Source organism: Narcine bancroftii, chromosome 3 (assembly GCF_036971445.1).
Source record: "Narcine bancroftii isolate sNarBan1 chromosome 3, sNarBan1.hap1, whole genome shotgun sequence".
NCBI classification, from domain to species: Eukaryota; Metazoa; Chordata; class Chondrichthyes; order Torpediniformes; family Narcinidae; genus Narcine; species Narcine bancroftii.
Genome location: NC_091471.1, coordinates 328,617,633 through 328,638,680, shown reverse-complemented (window position 1 = coordinate 328,638,680; position 21,048 = coordinate 328,617,633). Strand labels below are relative to the sequence as shown.

Below are 21,048 nucleotides of genomic sequence, written 5' to 3'. Positions count from 1 at the left end.
TCCAGAGGGTCGTGAAGCATGGGATTGGGAACCTTGGCTGGGTGGATAAAAAATGGGCTTGTGGGTAGAAAGCAGGGAGCAGTAGTGGAAGGAAAGGATTCTGCCTGGAGGTCAGGGACTAGTGGGAGAGCCGCAGGGATCTGTTCTGAGACCCCCTACTCTCTGTGATTTTTGTAAATGACTTGGACAAAGAGGCGGAAGGACAGGTCGGTCAGTTTGCAGATGACACAAAGGTTGGGGGAGTTGTGGACAGAGCTGAAGGTTGTTGAAGGTTACAAGAGGATGTGGACAGGATGCAGAGTCGGGCGGAGAAGTGGCAGATGGAGTTCAATCCGGATCAGTGTGAGGTGATGCATTTTGGAAGGACAAACCAGAGAGTTAATGGTCGGTTGCTTAACCGTGTGGAGGAATAGAGGGACCTTGGGGTTCAAATCCATTCATCCCTCAAGGTTGCCACGCAGGTCGACAGGATCGTTAAGAAAGCCAATGGGACGCCGTGCTTCATTAGTCGGGGGGATTGAGTTCAGGAGCTGAGAGGTCACGCTGCAACTCTACAAATCTCTGGTCAGACCCCACTTGGAGGATTGTGTTCAGTGTGGTCACCTCATTACAGGAAGGATGGGGAAGCTATGGAGAGGGGCAGAGCAGATTTACCAGGATTAGAATATGTGTTTATCAGGCAAGGTTAGCAGAGCCGGGACTTTTTGGAGTGTAGAAGGATGAGAGGAGACTTGGTAGAGGTCAATGAGATCCTGAGAGGCAGAGACAGGGTGGACGGCCAGCACCTGATTCCCAGACACCAGAGAACGTCCGTACAAAGTGAAGGGAGGGAAGTTTAGGGTTTCTTTTAAAATAGAGAGTTGTGGGGGCTTGGAATGCCTCGCCCGGGGGTGGTGGGAGGCTGGAATGTTTAAGGGACTCTTAGATGGACCCACAGATGGAAGGAAAATAGAGGGTTATGGGGCAGGGAGGGGTTAGTACTTTTTTTAAGGAATATGGGTCAGCACAACATCGAGGACCGAAGGGCTGATGCGGACAGAGCGAAGGTGCTCAGCGGTCTCCCAGTCTCCCTGACGAAGAGGAGACTACATTGGGAGCTCTAGATGCGGCCGACGACTCCCCCCTCCCCCCACGGTTGAGGTTTGGCACTGTTTGGGCAGTGAATGAGAGAGGAGGGAGGTGCGGATGAGGGAACCGCGGAGGGAAGCGGCGAGGGGGAGACGTGTCTGGAGATGGGGAATCGCATTGCAGGTGGAAGCCGTGACCTCACTGAACGGCGGAGCTGGTGGCCAACTTCTGTTCCGAGTTCGACCATTCACCTGGAAGGGAGCGAGCAAGAACACACATCACGTAAATGCCTGACGGGCTCAGCCAGTCCTGCACCATCCACCGGAGGCACAGACGTATTTTCTGCAGAAAATCCACAGTTGCTCAGAAACACTGTGGCGGGGGGAAGGGGATATCACTCTTTTGCTTCTCTCTCTCTGAATGTAAGAGGCGCTTCAGGCAATTTCTGCTGATGGCGACTCTGTCCGCCTTACGGCCGATGGAAACAAATTCCAGTAATATTACACCCTTTTTGTTATAGGACAATAAAGGAATCTTGAACATTACCGACGTTTCGGGCCCGAGCCCTTCCTCAAGGAGTAAGCAAAGAGCAGGTAGGACTCTGAAAGAATGGGGGGTGGGGGGGGAAGAATAGGGGGGAGGAGTCCAGACCAGCAGTCAAAAGGTGTAAATTGGGTACAGAGAGAGGAGAGGTGAGAATCGACGTTGGCTCCATGAGAGAGGGGGGAAAAGGGGAGAGAGAGAGAGAGAGAGAGGGGGAGAGAAGGGGAAAGGAAATAGGGGAGAAAGAGGGAGATGGGTATGGGGAGAGAGAGAAGGGGGAGAGAAGAGGAAAGGGGGGAGAGAGAGGAAAGGAGCAAGGGAAAAGGGTAGAGAGAGAGAGGAAGAGGGGAGAGAAGGGGAAAGGGGGGAGAGAGAGGAAAGGAGACAAGGGAAAAGGGGAGAGAGAGAGAGAGAGGAAGAGGGGAGAGAAGGAGAAAGAGGGCAGGGAGAAACAGAGAGGGGAATAGAAGGGGGAGAGATGGGGAGAAAGGAGGAGAGAGGGGAGAGAGAAGGGGGAGAGGAAAGGAGAGAGGGAAAGGGGAGAGGAAAAGAAACAGGGAAAAAAGGAGAGGGGGAGAGAGAGAGCGGGGAGAGAAGGGGATAGGAAACGGGAGGAAGAGAGATGGGGATGGGGAGAGAGAGGGGGAGAGAGGAAAGGAGACAGAGGGAAAAGGGGAGAGGAAAAGAAAGGGAAAAAAGGAGGGGAAAGGAGGAGAGAGAGGAGACAAAGGAAAAGGGGAGCGAGTGAGAGAGAGAGAGGAAGAGGGGAGAGAAGGAGAAAGAGGGAAGGAGATAGGGAGAAATAGAGAGAGGGGAATAGAAGGGGAGAGGGGAGCGAGGGAGAGAGAGGAAAGGGGAAAGGAAAAGAAACAGGGAAGAAAGGAGAGGAGGAGAGAGAGCGAGGAAACTAGAGGACAGGAGACGGGGAAGGGGAGAGAGAGAGACCTGGAAAGGGGATGGGGAAGGGGGGGAGAGAGCTGGAAATGGGACAGGAAAGAAGAGAGAGAGAGAGAGAGCTGGAAAGGGGACGGGGAAGGGGGGGAGAGAGAGAGCTGGAAAGGGGACGGGAAAGTGGAGAGAGAGAGAGCTGGAAAGGGGACGAGGAAGGGGAGAGAAAGAGAGAGAGAGCTGGAAAGGGGACGGAAGGAGAGAGAGAGAGAGCTGGAAAGGGGACAAGGAAGGGGAGAGAGAGAGAGCTGGAAAGGGGACATGGAAGGAGAGAGAGAGAGAGAGAGAGAGAGAGCTGGAAAGGGGACAGTGAAGGGGAGGGGGAGAGAGAGAGAGACACCACTACCAGCCTGCAGGGGGGAACCTCTGTACCTGCAGGAGAGTAAGGGGGACAGGACAACACTCGACCTGTATGGATCAAGCCCCACCCGGTCGGGTGTCAATCACCCTCCGGGATATAAGCCTGCGCCGGCATCTGAAGTCTCTCTCAGAGTTACTGTAGCTACAGCCAGCCTGGCTCTGTGGAAGTCTTTGTGGATTAAAGCATGTTGTACAGTCTTTACCTTGTGTGTGTCTGGTTCTGTCTAACAGCGCATCACAATTTAATCAACAAAGACTTTTTCCCATGGCTGTTATGGAAAAAACTCCTGAGCGCAGGGAGCCTCAAAGTCGACCCATGCCACCCGGAAGCCCAGACACGCTTCAAGATCTGGATGCACATGGTCGAAACAATCATTGAGGCGCACACAGACAGCATCCTGGACTCAGATCGGAAGAAGCTGGTCTTACTCTGGTCAAAGCTGGGCCCCCACGTTTTCCAGGGAACCAAAGGCTTCTCCAAGTATAAGAAAGCAATGAACACTCTCGAGACCTTGTACAAGACGCCCATGAATGCAGTCTTTGCAAGGTACCTCCTCAATACCCGAGGCCAGCAACCTGGGGAGATGGCTGAGTCTTACCTGGGACACCTGCGACAGTTGGCCCGACCGTGTCTGACTGAACCCAGGGTAGGCGCAGAGGAGGTTGAGAGGCTGATCCGGGATGCCTTCATCCAAGGGCTATGCTTGAGGGCCATCTGGCAGAAGCTACTGGAAGATAGTATCTACGCCCTGACCAAAACTGTGGAAGTGGTCTGAACCCTGGAAGTTGCAGCCCTGCACATTGAAGCCTTCAATTCCAGGCTCCCCCAGGCTTCCTCATGGCCACCTCACACTGCAGCTGCAGCCCTAGATCGAGCTGGGGAGGAGAACATTGCTGCGGTGGGTGCCCGGCGCCCTTGTAAGTACTTTGGGTCCTGGTGTGGGTCAGATCAACGATCTTGCCAAAATTGCCCGGCTAGGAACCAGTACTGTTCCTGATGTGGCAAGAAAGCCACTTTGCTAAGGTGTGCCTCTCAAAACCAGCCGGCAGTTCAGTGGCCTTCTATGACCTCCCCACCTCCCCCGCGGACCCCTTCACATGCGCATGCCATGCGGCAGCATTGTCCCTGCTACGACTTCTGCCTTCCCCGACACTGACGGTGCAGCATCCAGCCCTGCCAGGGACGATCGCAGCATGTGCTCCATGCACCGGACCAGCCCATGCTCTCGCCAGCGCGACACACCGAAAAACCACAGTGACGTCACTTCCAGCTTATGGTGTGATGTCACTTCTGGCTGACAGGATGATGTCACTTCCCCTGGTGCGATGTACACGGCTGGGAAAGGAGGCCAGCCACGCCGCGTACCCCCACGTGGTGCTGCCATCTTGGGCCGGGCAGAGACCGACACAGAGGCCCCGTGACGACGACCGGGATGATGTGGTCAATACGGGCAATGACCAGGCCACCCCACCGACACTCCCCATGCCTCCGGACATCATCAGTTGCCACACACCACATCCCATGACCGACAACGACATGGTCAACACAGGTGATGACCAGGCCGCCCTACTGATGCTCATCAGGCCTCTGGATGGTGTAAATCACCACACACAGCCGGAGAGTGACAACTCTGACCCCATGATGGTCCTGACTGCCACCACTCTGACCAGGGACATCCCTCATGACCTCAGACCCTTTTTTGATGGATATGCAAGTCAACAGGCACGTAACAAAGTTTGACAGTGGCAGGACTAAGAGTTTCATTCACTCAAGCGTGGCCCACTCCCTAAAATTAAGTCTACCCACCACCTTCTCGATCGCCCTCTTCGCCAAGGATAAGACTGTTGGTACCCTTGGGCGCTGCTCGGCCGATATACACGGGGTTTAGGCTCCTGGTCATGCCCAAACTCTGCGCCCCAGTCCTCCTGGGCCTGGATTTCTAGTGCCACCTGCAGTGTCACCCTTGCCTTTGGGGGGCCCCAACCTCCACTCACATTAAACAGCACGCCGACCTACCAGCCCTGGCCAACCTGTGGCCTCTCCACACTACTCATCAACCCCCGCCCCCCCCCCGGCGCTTTTCGCAAACCTTAGCTAGGCTGCAAGTCGATCGCCGCCAGAAGTAGGTGCTATTACGCCGCAGACAGAGGCGTAATATCAAGGCGGAGGTGCAGCAACTCCTGGCGGAAGGTGTTATAGAGCTTAGTAACAGCCCTTGGAGAGCCCAAGTCCTGGTGGTCAAAGTGGGAAGTAAGCTGAAGATGGTCGTGGATTACAGCCAGACCATAAACCGGTACACCCAACCAACTGGACGCCTACCCCCTGCTGAGGATAGCCGACATGGTCAATGAGATAGCCCGATACCGGGTTTTCTCCACGATTGAACTGAAGTCGGCTTATCACCAAATCCCCATCTACCCGAAGGACAAGCCCTATACCGCTTCTAAGCGGACGGGCGCCTGTACCAGTTCCACTGAGTTCCCTTTGGAGTTATGAATGGGATCTCCGCCTTCCAATGGGAGATGGATCGCATGATAGACCGGCACAAGCTGAAGGCAACGTTCCCGTATCTGGATAACGTCACTATCTGCAGCCGTGACCTACAGGACCATGATGCCAACCTGGAGAAATTCCTTCAGACGTCCAGGGAGCTGAACCTCACTTACAACAAGGAGAAGTGTGTGTTCAGCACTACCCGCCTCGCCATCCTGGGGTACATCGTGGCCCATGGGGTCATCGGCCCAGATCCAGAAAGGATGCACTCATTAATGGAGCTACCTCTCCCCTCCACGCTAAAGGCCCTCCGCAGGTGCCTGGGCCTATTCTCCTATTACTCGCAGTGGGTCCCTCACTTCTCGGACAAGGTCCGCCCACTGACCCAAGCTACAACTTTTCCCCTCCCACCCAAGGGGCAGGCAGTCTTCATGCGCATCAGGCAGGACATCGCAAACGCCATGACGCAGGCTGTGGATGAGGACTCCCTCTTCCAGGTGGAGAGTGATGTATCCGAGGTAGCCCTCGCTACTACCCTCAACCAAGGGGGGCTCCCCGTCGCCTTTTTATCTAGGTCCCTCCATGGCTCGGAGCTAGGGCATTCCACCATCAAAAAGGAGGCCCAGGTATTTGTGGAAGTGATCTGCCACTGGCGCCACTACCTGGCCAGCAGGAGATTCATCCTCCTCACCGACCAGCGGGGCGTGGCGTTCATGTTTAACACTGCCCACAAGAGCAAGATCAAGAATGGCAAGATCCTGCGCTGGAGAGTTGAGCTGGCAACCTACAGCTACGACATCCAGTACTGCCCCGGGAAGTTTAACGACTCCCCCGATACCCTCTCTCGGACCTGCGCGTCTATGCACAATGACAGGCTGCAGGCACTGCATGAGTCCCTCTGCCATCCGGATGTCACCAAGTTGTACCACTTCATTAAGTCCCGGAACCTGCCATATACGATCATGGGTGTCAGGGACATGACTGAGGCCTGCCGGGTCTGCATGGAGTGTAAACCCCACTTCTTCCGCCCGCCCCAGACCCATGTCATAAAGGCCATCTCGGCGTGGATTTTAAAGGGCCCCTACCTTCCATGAACTGAAACGTCTACGTTGTGGACAAGTACTCACGCTTCCCTTTCGCTATCCCTTGCCCAGACACCTCCACAGCCACAATCATCAGGGCCCTGGAGCAGATCTTCACCATGTTTGGCTACCCCGCTTTCATCCACAGTGACCAGGAGTCTAGCTTTATGAGTGACGAGCTGCCAGTACCTGACAGCGAGGGCCATCGCGACTAGCTACACGACTAGTTATAACTCGAGGCAATGGGCAAGTGGAACGTGAAAACAGGGTGGTCTGGAAGGCAGTCCTCCTGGCCCTCAAGTCAAAAGGGTGGGCCATTGAATACTGGCCGTGGCGCTCCATGCTATTAGGTCACTTCTGTGTACGGCTACCAACGAGACCCCTCATGAACGTCTGTTCTCATTCCCCAGAAAGTCGGCGACTGGAATGTCCCTCCCAGCATGGCTCGTGTCCCCGGGACCAGTACTCCTGCGTAAGCACATATGGGCACACAAACCCGAACCCCTGGTCAAGCAGGTTTTCCTCCTATGCACGAACCACAACTACACCTACGTTAGGTTCGGCATTGGCAGGGAGGACACCATCAACCAGGGACCAGGCACCAGCAGGAGCCCCCACCATTCCACAGCATCCTTCAGCCCAGGACAATGCCGACTGGCCATACATCCCTGTCCCCAGGCAGCTATGGGGCGCGCAGGACCTCCTTGAGTACCAGAGGTCCACTTCAGCCATGGGGGATGAACCTGCTCCACCACCCATCCAATACGACTCTCACACGTCGACCCTGGCCCCCTTGGCCATCCCTCTGCATGAACCACACCAGTCACTCAGACCCCTGCCGCCAGCTCCCCCCCCGCTCCACTTCCCCTCCAACCAGTGACCAGGAGCCAGTCCTACAACGGTCACAGAGGCTCCGGCAGCTGCCGGATCGTCTCAATCTGTAAATAATGTATTTTGTATACTGCCCCCACCACCGGCCTACTGCAGGGGGCAACCTCTGTACCTGCAGGAGAGTAAAGGGGACAGGACAACACCTGGCCGGCTGTCAATCAGTCGACCTGAATGGATCAAGCCCCACCCAGTCGGGTGTCAATCACCCTCCGGGATATAAGCCTGCGCCGGCCTCCGAAGTCTCTCTCAGAGTTACTGCAGGTACAGCCAGCCTGGCTCTGTGGAAGTCTTTGTGGATTAAAGCCTGTTGTGCAGTCTTTACCTTGTGTGTGTATGTCTGATTCTGTCTAACAGCATGCCACAGACGGGGAACGGGAGAGAGAGAAAGCTGGAAAGGGGACAGGGAAGGGGAGAGAGAGACCTGGAAAAGGGACAGGGAAGGGGAGAGAGAGAGGGAGAGCTGTAAAGGGGACGGGGAAGGGGAGACAGAGAGAGAGCTGGAAAGGGGATGGGGAAAGGGGGAGAGAGAGAGAGAGAGAGAGAGAGCTGGAAAGGGGATGTGGGAGAGAGAGAGAGAGAGAGAGAGAGAGAGAGAGAGCTGGAAAGGGGATGTGGAAGGGGGAGAGAGAGAGCTGGAAAGGGGATGTGGAAGGGGAGAGAGAGAGAGAGAGAGAGCTGGAAAGGGGATGGGGAAGGGGAGAGAGAGAGAGAGAGAGAGCTGGAAAGGGGATGTGGAAGGGGGGAGAGGGAGAGGGAGAGAGAGGGAGGGAGAGAGAGAGAGAGAGAGAGAGAGAGAGAGAGAGAGAGAGAGAGAGAGAGAGAGAGAGAGAGAGAGCTGGAAAGGGGATGGGGAAGAACTGGAGGGAGAGGAGCCCAGACCAACCGACACCAGGTGTTAATTGGAGTTGATAAGAGGAGAGATGCAGTGATCCACTTTGGAAGAAAGTGAGAAAGACTTTTTGTTCCGGAGTGGGTGAAGACGCTGGTCGGATTGAGAGCCCTTTCCCATGAACCACTGAAAACTCAGCTGGGAGTCAGGAAGGCAAATGTACAGCGGCCTTTATTGCGAAAAATAACGTTTGAGTACAGGAGCTGCTCCTACGGAGCACAGGTGAGAACACACGTCGAACACCAAGCGCAGATTGCGTCGCCTGACCCAAACAAGGATTGACTTGCCACAGAGGGAAATGTTCGCTGTTCCAGTTCCTGGGGGAGGACGGGTCTGCCCGGCGAGGCGAGGCGTAGCAGACCGCAGCCCGTGCTCCCCATCCCCACCACTCTCCAATCCCGGGGTCAGGAAGATCGGCGAGGATCCAGTCGAAATGGACCAAGTTCTGCATCGACTTTGGAGGCGGACCCTTGGGATTCTGTCCCCGGTGGAAACAGTTTGTCACTGAGGGGAATAAGAGGGAGATGAACAGGCTAGAACTGTAGACACACTACAGCACACAGAAACAGGTCCCTTCGGCCCTTCTAGTCTGTGCTGAACCTTTTTCCCCCTACTCCCACTGCCCTGCACCCAAATCATCACCCTCTATACCCCTCCCGTCCATGTACCTGTCCAAATTCTTCCTCTTTTAAATAATTTTTTTTAAAAAATTGAGTTTAACATATAAACTGGAGCGACTGAGGAGGGTACTGGAACCGGGACGCGAGGGCACCGAGGGGCGTTCTGATCTGTGTCGGAGGTTCGGATCTGGAGCTCGGGCCCCTGACGGTCGGACCAGACTGTGCGGTAGTGCTGGAGGCGAATCCACAGCCACACGGTGACTCTCGAGGGGGGTGGCACTCTCTTTTGAATCTCTCTCTCTGACTGTAAGGAGCACAGGGCAATTACTTGCAGTGGTGAATCCGTCTGTCGTAAGGCAATATCGCAAGGCATTACCCCATTTTCATGCGTGACAATAAACTTCGGTAAGGGTGACAGTAGCAAGGCAAAGCAGGCTGGTGTCCCCATGAGGGACAGGGCTCTGGGAGACACCAGCCCTCAGTCTCACCTCCCCCTCCCGCGCTGCGTGCAGCCCCCAGGAGGTTACCTTGGCCGTGCCTTCGGTAGCAGCCCCGCCACCGGGCTTGAAGAGGGCAGCTGCCCGGGCCTTGACGCCGGACCTGGAGGGGGGGCCCTGCTTGACGGCGGGCTTCTCGGTCACATCGCGGCTGCCCCACCGCGCAGGCAGGCGGGCTCCGGCCTCTGCGGACGTGTCTGAGGTCGACTTGGCTCGCTTATGTTGCAGGAGTTCACGGAACACGGAATCCATGTTCTTGATCACCTCCTGCGGAGAGGGAACAGATTGATATAAGCAACAAGTCGAGTTTCTCGTCATCCGATTGTACAAGTCCAACCCAACGAAACAGCGTTCTCCGGTCCTCACACAGACATACATCCAGACGGGACACAAAGACAGACACACAATACATGCGCAGGACAAGTATTGCATCGATACTAATAAATATTGTTTCGGAGGGTCAGAGTGAGCAGTTCCTTTGGCCGTTCAGCCCGTGGGAAGAAGCTGTTCCTCAGCCTGGTGGTGCAAGCTCTGATCCTCCTGGATCTCTTCCCCGACGGGAGCAGCTGAAAGACGCTGTGTGTGGGGGAGGGTGGAAGTGGTCCTCTACGATTTTGCACTCCCTCTTCAGACAACGATCCCGGTAGATCACGTCGGAGGGGGTGGAGGGAGACACCAGTGGTCCTGTGAATTGATCTCTGATGCACATCCCTATTGTACCACCCCCCGGCAATGAATTCCAGGCCCCCACAGCTTTCTGTGTAAAAAACATTCCCCTCCCTTGTCTTTGTACAGACGTCCTATGGTGTTTGCTGATTCTTGCCCTGGGAAACAGGCACTGGCCGTCCACCCTATCTCTGCCTCTCATGACCTCCAATCCGTTTCTCTGCAGCGACCGGACTGCACAGCGTTGCAGCCAGCCAAGTTGCTCTCGATAGAGTTCCTGTAGAAGGTTGACATGACGGTGCCCGGTTCATTCTTCTCAGGAAGTGCAGTCGCCCTTGTGTCTTCCTGACCATTGAGGAGATGTTGAGTGTCCACCATAGGTCACTCATTAAGTGAACTCCAAGGAACTTGGGGATCTCCACTCTCTCCACTACAGAGTGGTTGACGTGAAGAGGAGGGTGGTAATTCCTGGTCCTCCAGACATCCATGATCATCTCCTTCATCTTGTCCACGTTGAGTCTTGGTTTGTTACTCTTGCACCGTACCACGAGATTTTCCACCTCTCCTCAGTAGTGTGACTCCTCATTGTGGCTGTGTGGGAAGGAAGGGGTCCTCAATGAATTAGCGCGCCCTCTTCAGAGTTATCGTACAGGTCACCTTAATACTGGAAGGATGTGGATGCTCTGGAGAGGGGGCAGAGGAGATTCACCAGGAGGTCACCTGGATTGGGAAACAAGTCCAATGAGGCAAGGTTAGCAGAGATTTGGAGCAGAGAAGGAGGAGAGGAGACTTGATAGAGGTCGACAAGATTCTGAGGTGGACGGCCAGCGCCTGTTTCCCAGGACAGGATCAGCAAACGCCAGAGGACGTATGTACGAGTCAATTAGATATGATTAAACAGAGGTTTTCAACCTTTCTCATCACTCACATCCCACCTTAAGCAATCACTAGGCCATCGGTGCTCTGAGATCAGTAACGGATTGCTTAAGGTGGGATGTGAGTGGAAAGAAAAAGCCTTGAATCATCCCTTATTGACTTGTTATGTGGACAGTTTAAGAACTCCCAAGGAAATGACAATTTTTAGCAAGCAAAATATTTCAGGAACAATTGGGTCTACAGCAGTGATTCTCAACTTTCCCTTCCTACTCACATCCCACCTTAGGTAATTCCTCCATGATTAGAGAGCACGGATGGCGTAGGGATTACTTACAGTGGGATGTGAGTGGAAAGGGAAAGGACGAGAACCACTGTGGTAGAAGGATATTATGGACGCAAATCCAAGAGTGTCCAAATACTAAATTCCGTTTGTGAAAGTTGCCCGCCAGCCAGCGGTGGCCAGAAGATACCTAAAGGTCGCTGGGAAATCTGACTCCCAGCGAAGCAGCAAGGACACACACTCCCCGGGGACAGACACAGAGAGGACCTCCTTCTGCGCGGTCACATCACACACTACAAGGTCAGACACAGAGTAAAGATCCCACCACACCATCCCATCACACACTCCCTGAGGTCAGACACGGAGAGAATCTCCCTCCACACCGCCCCATCACACACTCCCCGAGGTCAGACACAGAGTGAAGCTCCCTCCGCACGGTCCCATCACATACTCCTGGGGTCACACATAGGATGAAGCTCTCTCTGCACCATCCCATCACACACTCATCGGTGTCAGACACAGAGTGAATCTCCCTCCACACCAACCCACCACACACTCCCGGGGTCACACAGAAAGAGAAACTCCCTCTGCACCATCCCATCACACACTCCTGGGGTCAGACACAGAGTGAAGCTGCCTCCACACCATCCCATCACACACTCCCAGGTTCGAAACTACGTGGTCGATCAAGCAAATCAGTGGGGCCACCTGAACTCTCTGCTGGGTGAGGTCCCTTTCACCGTAACGCAAGGAGCTACCACTCTGGCTGTAGCCCGGGAACGTCTAACTGCTTACTGTGCAGTGCCACGGAATGTGGTGCTTGCTCGATACCAGTTGCTGACTAGACGCCATAAACCCAGGGAAATTGATGCTGCCTATGCACTGGCCCTCAACTCACTGGCAAATGAGTGTGATGTCAGGGCAGACAATGATGCTTTTGTCATCAGGATTGACTCCAGTTACATCCCACGGAGGCTGCTGGACACGGAGCCCTTAACCTACGACCAGGCAATCACTCTGGCCAAAACACTGAGAAGTGCCATACGGTCCAGTGAAATGTTAGAAACTGAAAAGGAAACATCCAGAAGTGCTGGAACCCTGAAGGAAAGAAAAGGGCGAACTGAAAAATGCTACTTCTCTGATAAGAGTTGGCACCCCAAACAAAAGTGCCCAGCTCATTTTGCTACCTGCAGCTACTGAGGGAAACTCGGCCACTTCGCTAAAGCGTGCAAGGCGAAAAGTACTCCCACTGATAAGAAGAAGAGAAGCACCAAGAAAATGTGTCCTGGAGCTGCAGGATGGAAGACAACTATGAAAAGGGGGAATCTTCAGACGAGCAGAGTGAATCGACTTCAAGTGACGGCGAGGTGAGATCCCCCGTGATAGCTCAATTGACTGTAAAGCTTGGAGGATGTTACGGTCTGGAATGATCAACTATGAAGGGGGAGGTGAATGGTGAGACTCTTGATTGTCTAATAGACTTGGGGAGTACTGACAGCTACATCCACAAGAGAGTTGCCAGAGCCTTAAATTTGCGGAGATAACCAGCGAACCGAAAGATATCAATGGCTTGTAGTGAACTTACAAAAACTATACGGGACAAGTGTAAAATTACTTTAAATTTGCAGGGACATTGCCTTGCTGATGTGTGGCTCTTTATTATGCTGGAGCTCTGCACCCCTGTGTTACTGGGGTTAGATATTCAATCTCAAATGAACAGTGTAGTGTTAAATTTCGGTGGGCCACTCCCCACACTTACCATCTCCTGCGCTAGTTACTGCGGTCTGTCCGCATTAAAGATCAAAGCTCCTTCCCTTTTCAGTGATTTATCCCGAGTGTCAGCCGATTGCCACTAAGAGCCGTTCTTACAGCAAAGAGGATCATGAGTTTATCAAAGCGAAGACCCAGAGATTGCTTAAAGAGGGAGTAATTGAACCCAGTAAGAGTCCGTGGTGAGCCCAGGTGGTAGTTGTGAAAAATCACAGTAAGAAATGACTGGCTATTGACGACAGCCAGACAATCAACTGTTACACTAACCTGGATGCCTACCCCCTGCCACATATCAATGAAATGATTAGCACAACACAAAGTGTACTGTATTATCGACCTCAAAGCAGCTTATCACCAAATCCCCATTAAAAAAGAGGAACGACCCTATACAGCCTTTGAGGCTGATTGGGGGGGGGGGGGGTTATACCAGTTTGAAAGGATAACTTTTGGAGTCACTAATGGTGTGTCAGTGTTTCAGAGGGAAATGGATAAGATTGTTAGGACATATGAGTTACAGGGTACGTTTCCTATCTGGATATTGTCACTATCTGTGGGAAAACACAGGCTGAGCACGACAACAACTTAAAGAAATTTTTAGCAACAGCTAAAGAACTCAACCTTACATTTAACGAGGGCAAATGTGTGTTCAACGTGACGGAGCTACCCATTCTGGGCTACATTGTCCGCAAGGGCGAAATCCTCCCCGACCTGGAAAGAATGCCCCCCCTGAAGAAGTTACCACCCCCAGACTCAGCAAAAGCCCTTAAAAGATGTATGGGATTCTTTTTCTACTACTGCAAATAGGTTCGGGACTACGCCACGAAGGCACACCCTCTGTTTGACACTAAATCTTTTCCTCTCTCTCCAATGGCCTTGAAAGCTTTCGAGAGAATTAAAGCTGATATTGCCAAAGCTGCACCCTCGTCCATCGACGAGGATGTCCCATTCCAAGTGGAAACTGATGCCTCAGATTGTGCCTTGGCAGGAACCCTTAATCAAAAGGGCAGACCTGTGTCATTCTTCTCCTGCATGTTACACGGACCTGAACTTAATCATCCTGCCATTGAAAAAGAAGCCCTGGTTATTATTGAAGCTGTTCACTACTGGAGACACTTTCTAGCCAGCAGAAAATTTACTCTTGTCACTGATCAGAAATCTGTAGCCTACATGTTCAGTACTAAACACAAAAGTAAAATCAAGAACGATAAAATGGCACGCTGGCGAATAGAACTCTCAACTTATAATTATGAGATCCAGTACAGACTAGGCAGGTTAAATGATCGCATTTTCACGATCTGCTGCTGGTGCTCAGCTGGAGGGGCTAAAAGAGATCCATAGCAGACATTCACCACAGTCTCCCCCTGGCAGAAGAAGGGTTAAAATCAAAAGGACAGCTGCTAGGAAAGACTAAAGCCTTGAGATACTCTAACAGCCAAAATACGCAATCGAAATATAATGAGATGTTTTATGAATATGTCAGACTATCAGGTTGTTTATGAATTCTAGTGCTTTGTCTCAAAACAGGTGGCTCCTTTGCAACCTTGGGAACTGGTACAGGTCCTGGGTCTGTAATGTGGGACCCGCTCCAGAATCGGCAGCATGAAGCAGTGGGGTCTCAGCATGGCCATCTGAAAGCTGACTAGGGGTCAAAGGCTGGGGGGAGGGGGGTGGGGGTGAGCCCAATCTCTCAGGTTCACTCTGAGTAGGGGGTGTGAGGAAGGGGCGAACCAGGTGAGGCCAGATCTCTTAGGGGTACAGTGTCAGTACTCCCGTCTGGGAATTTAACATGAGCGTAGTTGGGGTTAGTATGCAATAGCTGAACTGGTTGGACTAGGGGGTCTGTTTTACGCGTCCGAGTATGGCTCTTCATCAGCACAGTTCCAGGCTCAGATAAACAGGCTAGCCAGTCCATCACAGTCCTGATTTCTTAGGAAAGGCAAACATATGAGGTGTTTGATTAGTTGCAGTACACATTAATGACCGAATAGAATGTAGCGCCTCAGGCAGCACCTCCTGCCACCGGGTAACAGGGTAACCATGTGCTTTTAAAGCAAGATTTACAGTCTTCCAGACTGTAGCATTAGCCCTTTTGACCTGCCCATTGCCCTGCGGGTTGTAGCTCGTGGTAGAGCTGGTGGCAATCCCCTTCCGTACCAGGGCTTGCCGTAGTTCAGCGCTCATGAATGCTGAGGCCATATCGGTATGAAAGTAATTCTGCCGGGGGGAGACTGGTGAATGTCTGCCAAGCTGCCTGTCCTCCCTCTGGTGAGCCTGGCTGTACTAACATTGGCTGTGCATTATCTCTACTGTTGAGGACACTCCCCTTGGATATTGCTGTGTATGTACCTATTGTCTTTCATTATTATACCATGAGTTTCTGCTAATAAAAGTCATGATTATTTTTGACCACATCATCTTTGTCTACTTCATCAAAAAGAGCTGGGAGCAGGGGACGTGCTGCACAGTATGATAGGAGCCAGTCTGCCTGCCCTCTCGTGGGGACAGGAGAGGACGTAGGTGGGAGATCAGTCTGGCCGATCCCACCATCACCTTGGAAACAAGACAGGCCCGGATACGATGATCGGAGACTTGGGACCCACGCCCACTTGCCTGAGGAATCCTCCAGTGTGCGGGGGTCAGGGGGAGGGCAAGCAAGGAGGCCGCGATGCCCACCAACCTTGTTGACTTCGGAGACAGGTTTCTCAGAGAACTGGCGATCCACCTTGCAAACAGCCTGGTGAGAGGCGGCAGGGCTGTGGGTAGTTTGCAGTGAGTCCAGTGTGTTCCTCCGCTCATGTAAGACAACCTTTGGGGCAGGCTTGCTGTCAGGGAGAGACGAGAGGCTATCGTGAATTCACAGCCCCACGGGGAAAGGTGAAGCCAGACACAGCAGGTGGCCTCCATCACCTCAGCTCCCTCAACGGGGATGGGGGAGGTTGCAGTGACCCCAGGGTGACGGGGTGGAAATCAGCGAGGGCTCCTTCTCCCCATCACTGCCCAGTGACCCTGGGGTTAGAGAGAGGGGAAATCAGCCAGGGTTTATGCTCCCTGTCACCGCCCAGTGACTCCGGGGTCAGAGAGAGAGGGGAGATTAGCCAGGGTCCTGCTCCCACATCATCATGCAGTGTCCTCAGGGAGAGAGGGACAGAGAGAGAGAGGGAGTGAGAGAGAGGAAATTTGCCAAGATTCCTGTTCCCGCTGCCCTGTAAACTCCCCCACCCCTCGACAGGAGGGGGGGGAGAGATATCGAGGGGGGGAAGATAGAGAGAGAAAGGTGACAGAGAGAGGGATGACAGAAAGAGAGATAGATAAAGGAAGAGGGAGAGAGAAACAAGGAGAGAGATCAGCCGGAGTTCCTGCTCACCACCACTGCCCTACGAACTCTGGCATATATACAGAGATAAACAGAGAGAGAGAGAGAGAGAGAGAGAGACAGAGAGACAGATGGGGAAAGGTCACAGAGGGAAGAAGAGAGATCCACCAGGGTTCATGGTCTCCACCACCACCCTGTGATCCAAGAGCCGGTGCCGTTGATCTGATTCTGATCAACACCTCACCTCTCATCCTGTGTCAGAGTCCACACAGGCAACAATCTCTGTCCCCATGGCAGACTGCCCGCATTTGACTTCGAGCTCTCGTTGAAAAGCGTTGTGATCTTCCGGATTGGACTGCTTCCACTCCTCTTCCTCAGCACGGGGTCGTAGTCAGAATCACTCCACAGCCTTGCGTTAAAATAGAACAGGTCAGTCACAAAGTGAAACTCCCTCCGCACCGTCCCATCACACACTCCCAGAGTCAGACACAGAGTGAAGCTCCCTCTGCTCCGTCCCATCACACACTCCCAGGCTCAGACACAAAGTGAAACACCCTGCGCACTGTCTGATCACATATTCCCAGGCTCAGAAACAGAGTGAAGCTCCTTCCGCAACATCCCATCACACATTCCTGCGGTCGGACACAGAGTGAAGCTCCCTCCACACCGTCCATTCACTCACTCCCTTGATCAGACATGGAGTGAATTTCCCTCACACCATCCCATCACACACTCCCCGAGGTCAGACACAGAGTGAAGCTCCCTCCGAACTGTCCCATCACACACTCCTGGGGTCAGACACAGAGTGAAGCTCCCTCCAAACCACCCGTCACACGTTCCCGGGCTCAGACACAGAGTGAAGCTCCCTCCGAACTGTCCCATCACACACTCCTGGGGTCAGACACAGAGTGAAGCTCCCTCCAAACCATCCCATCACACGCTCCCGGGGTTAGACACAGAGTGAAGCTCCATCCGAACCATCCCATCACACGCTCCCGGGGTCAGAGACAGAGTAAAGCTCCCTCCGAACCTTCCCATCACACGCTCCCGGTGTCAGACACAGAGTGAATCTCCCTCCGAATTGTCCCATCACACACTCCTGGGGTCAGACACAGAGTGAAGCTCCCTCCGAACCATCCCATCACATGCTCCCGGGGTCAGACACAGAGTGTAGCTCCCTCTGAACCATCCCATCACACACTCCCATGGTCAGACACATATTGAAACTCCCTCCGCACCATCCCATCAAACACTCCCAGAGTGAGACACAGAGTGAAGCTTCCTCCGCACCGTCCATTCACACACTCCTGGGGTTAGACACATAGTGAAACTCACTCCGCAAAGTCCATTCACACACTCACTGGGTCGGACACAGAGTGAAGCTCCCTCTACACCATCCCATCACACGCTCCCGGGGTCAGACACAGAATGAAGCTCCCTCCGAACCATCCCATCACACACTCCCGGGGTCAGACACAGAGTGAAGCTCCCTCCGCACCGTCTATTCACACACTCCCTTGTTCAGACATGCAGTGAATTTCCCTCACACCATCCCATCACACACTCCACGAGGTCAGACACGGAGAGAATCTCCCTCCACACCGTCCCATCAAACACTTCCCAAGGTCAGACACAGAGTGAAGCTCCCTCCGAACTGTCCCATCACATGCTCCCAGAGTGAGACACAGAGTGAAATTCCCTCCGCACCATCCCATTACACGCTCCCGGGGTCAGACACAGAGTGAAACTCCTTCCGCACCGTCCCATCACACACTTCTGTGGTCAGACACATAGTGAAACTCCCTCCGCACCGTCCCATCACACACTCCCGTGGTCAGAAATATAGTGAAACTCACTCCGCAAAGTCCATTCACACACTCCTGGGGTCAGACACAGAGTGAAGCTCCCTCCTCTACGTCCCGTCACACGCTCCCGGGGTCAGACAAAGAATGAAGCTCCCTCCGAACCTTCCCATCACACGCTCCCGGTGTCAGACACAGAGTGAATCTCCCTCCGAATTGTCCCATCACACACTCCTGGGGTCAGACACAGAGTGAAGCTCCCTCCGAATCATCCCATCACATGCTCCCGGGGTCAGACACATAATGAAACTCCCTCCGCACCATCCCATCACACACTCCCATGGTCGGAAACTTAGTGAAACTCACTCCGCAAAGTCCATTCACACACTCACTGGGTCGGACACAGAATGAAGCACCATCCGAACCATCCCATCACACGCTCCCGGAGTGAGACACAGAGTGAAGCTCCCTCCGAACCATCCCATCACACGCTCCTGGGGACAGACACAGAGTGAAGCTCCCTCTACACTGTCCCATCACACACTCCCCAGGATCGGACACAGAGTAAAGCTCCCTCCGCACTGTCCCATCACACGGTCCCAGGGTCACACACAAAGTGAATCTCACTCCGCACCGTCCCATCACACACTCCCGGGGTCAGACACAGAATGAAGCTCCCTCCGCACCATCCCATCACACACAACCGGGGTAGGACACAGAGTGAAGCTCCCTCCACACCGTCCATTCACACACTCCCTTTATCAGACAGGGAGTGAATCGCCCTCCACACTGTCCCATCACACACTCCCCGAGGTCAGCCACAGAGTGAAGCTCCCTCCACCCCATTCCATCGCACACTCCTGGGGTCAGACACAGTGTGAAGCTCCCTCTGCACCGTCCCATCACACAATCACTGGCGTCACACACAGAGTGAAGCTCCCTCCGCACCATCCCATCACACACTCCCGGGGTCAACAGAGGGAATCTCCTTCCACACCGTCCCATCACACACTCCTGGGGTCGGACTCAGAGTGAAGCTCCCTCCGCACCATCCCATCACCCACTCCAAGGGTCAGGCACAGAGTGAAGCTCCCTCCGAACCATCCCATCACACGCTCCTGGGGTCAGACACAGAGTGAAATTCCCTCCGCACCGTCCCATCACACACTCCCGTGGTCAGACACAGAGTGAAGCTCCCTCCGCACCGTCCGTTCACACACTCCTGGTGTCAGACACAGAGTGAAGCTCCCTCCTCACCATCCCGTCACACGCTCCCGGGGTCAGACACAGAGTGTAGCTCCCTCCGAACCATCCAATCACACACTCCCGTGGTCAGACACATATTGAAACTACCTCCGCACCGTCCCATCACACACTCCGGTGGTAAGAAACATAGTGAAACTCACTCCGCAAAGTCCATTCACACACTCCTGGAGTCAGACACAGGGTGAAACTCACTCCGCAAAGTCCATTCACACACTCACTGGGTCGGACACAGAGTGAAGCTCCCTCTACACCATCCCATCACACGCTCCCGGGGTCAGACACAGAGTGAAGCTCCCTCCAAACCATCCCGTCACATGCTCCCGGAGTCAGACACAGAGTGTAGCTCCCTCCGAACCATCCCATCACACGTTCCTGGGGTCAGACACAGAGTGAAATTCCATCCGCACCGTCCCATCACACACTCCGGTGGTCAGAAACTTAGTGAAACTCACTCCGCAAAGTCCATTCACACACTCACTGGGTCGGACACAGAGTGAAGCTCCCTCCGCACCGTTCATTCACACACTCCTGGGGTCAGACACAGAGTGAAACTCCTTCTGCACCATCCCATCACACGCTCCCGGGGTTAGACACAGAGTGAAGCTCCATCCGAACCATCCCATCACACGCTCCCGGGGTCAGAGACAGAGTAAAGCTCCCTCCGAACCTTCCCATCACACGCTCCCGGTGTCAGACACAGAGTGAATCTCCCTCCGAATTGTCCCATCACACACTCCTGGGGTCAGACACAGAGTGAAGCTCCCTCCGAACCATCCCATCACATGCTCCCGGGGTCAGACACAGAGTGTAGCTCCCTCTGAACCATCCCATCACACACTCCCATGGTCAGACACATATTGAAACTCCCTCCGCACCATCCCATCAAACACTCCCAGAGTGAGACACAGAGTGAAGCTTCCTCCGCACCGTCCATTCACACACTCCTGGGGTTAGACACATAGTGAAACTCACTCCGCAAAGTCCATTCACACACTCACTGGGTCGGACACAGAGTGAAGCTCCCTCTACACCATCCCATCACACGCTCCCGGGGTCAGACACAGAATGAAGCTCCCTCCGAACCATCCCATCACACACTCCCGGGGTCAGACACAGAGTGAAGCTCCCTCCGCACCGTCTATTCACACACTCCCTTGTTCAGACATGCAGTGAATTTCCCTCACACCATCCCATCACACACTCCACGAGGTCAGACACGGAGAGAATCTCCCTCCACACCGTCCCATCAAACACTTCCCAAGGTCAGACACAGAGTGAAGCTCCCTCCGAACTGTCCCATCACATGCTCCCAGAGTGAGACACAGAGTGAAATTCCCTCCGCACCATCCCATTACACGCTCCCGGGGTCAGACACAGAGTGAAACTCCTTCCGCACCGTCCCATCACACACTTCTGTGGTCAGACACATAGTGAAACTCCCTCCGCACCGTCCCATCACACACTCCCGTGGTCAGAAATATAGTGAAACTCACTCCGCAAAGTCCATTCACACACTCCTGGGGTCAGACACAGAGTGAAGCTCCCTCCTCTACGTCCCGTCACACGCTCCCGGGGTCAGACACAGAATGAAGCTCCCTCCGAACCTTCCCATCACACGCTCCCGGTGTCAGACACAGAGTGAATCTCCCTCCGAATTGTCCCATCACACACTCCTGGGGTCAG

The 21,048-nt window shown here is 53.9% G+C and overlaps 1 protein-coding gene across 10 annotated transcripts in view; it reads right to left on the bottom strand.

The window, feature by feature from the left end:
- Positions 1–8,428: 8,428 nt before the first annotated feature.
- Positions 8,429–21,048, bottom strand: part of LOC138759173 (SLIT-ROBO Rho GTPase-activating protein 3-like) — a 90,926-nt gene continuing 78,306 nt past the window's right edge. For all 10 annotated transcript variants that reach the window (XM_069929194.1, XM_069929199.1, XM_069929200.1 and 7 more), the window contains 4 exons: positions 16,542–16,706; positions 15,662–15,806; positions 9,423–9,659; positions 8,429–8,779 (listed from right to left, as the gene is read on the bottom strand). In XM_069929194.1, the coding sequence (XP_069785295.1) occupies positions 8,777–8,779; positions 9,423–9,659; positions 15,662–15,806; positions 16,542–16,706 (550 nt within the window). In that variant the 3' untranslated portion in view covers positions 8,429–8,776. The remainder of the gene's footprint in view (positions 8,780–9,422; positions 9,660–15,661; positions 15,807–16,541; positions 16,707–21,048) is intronic.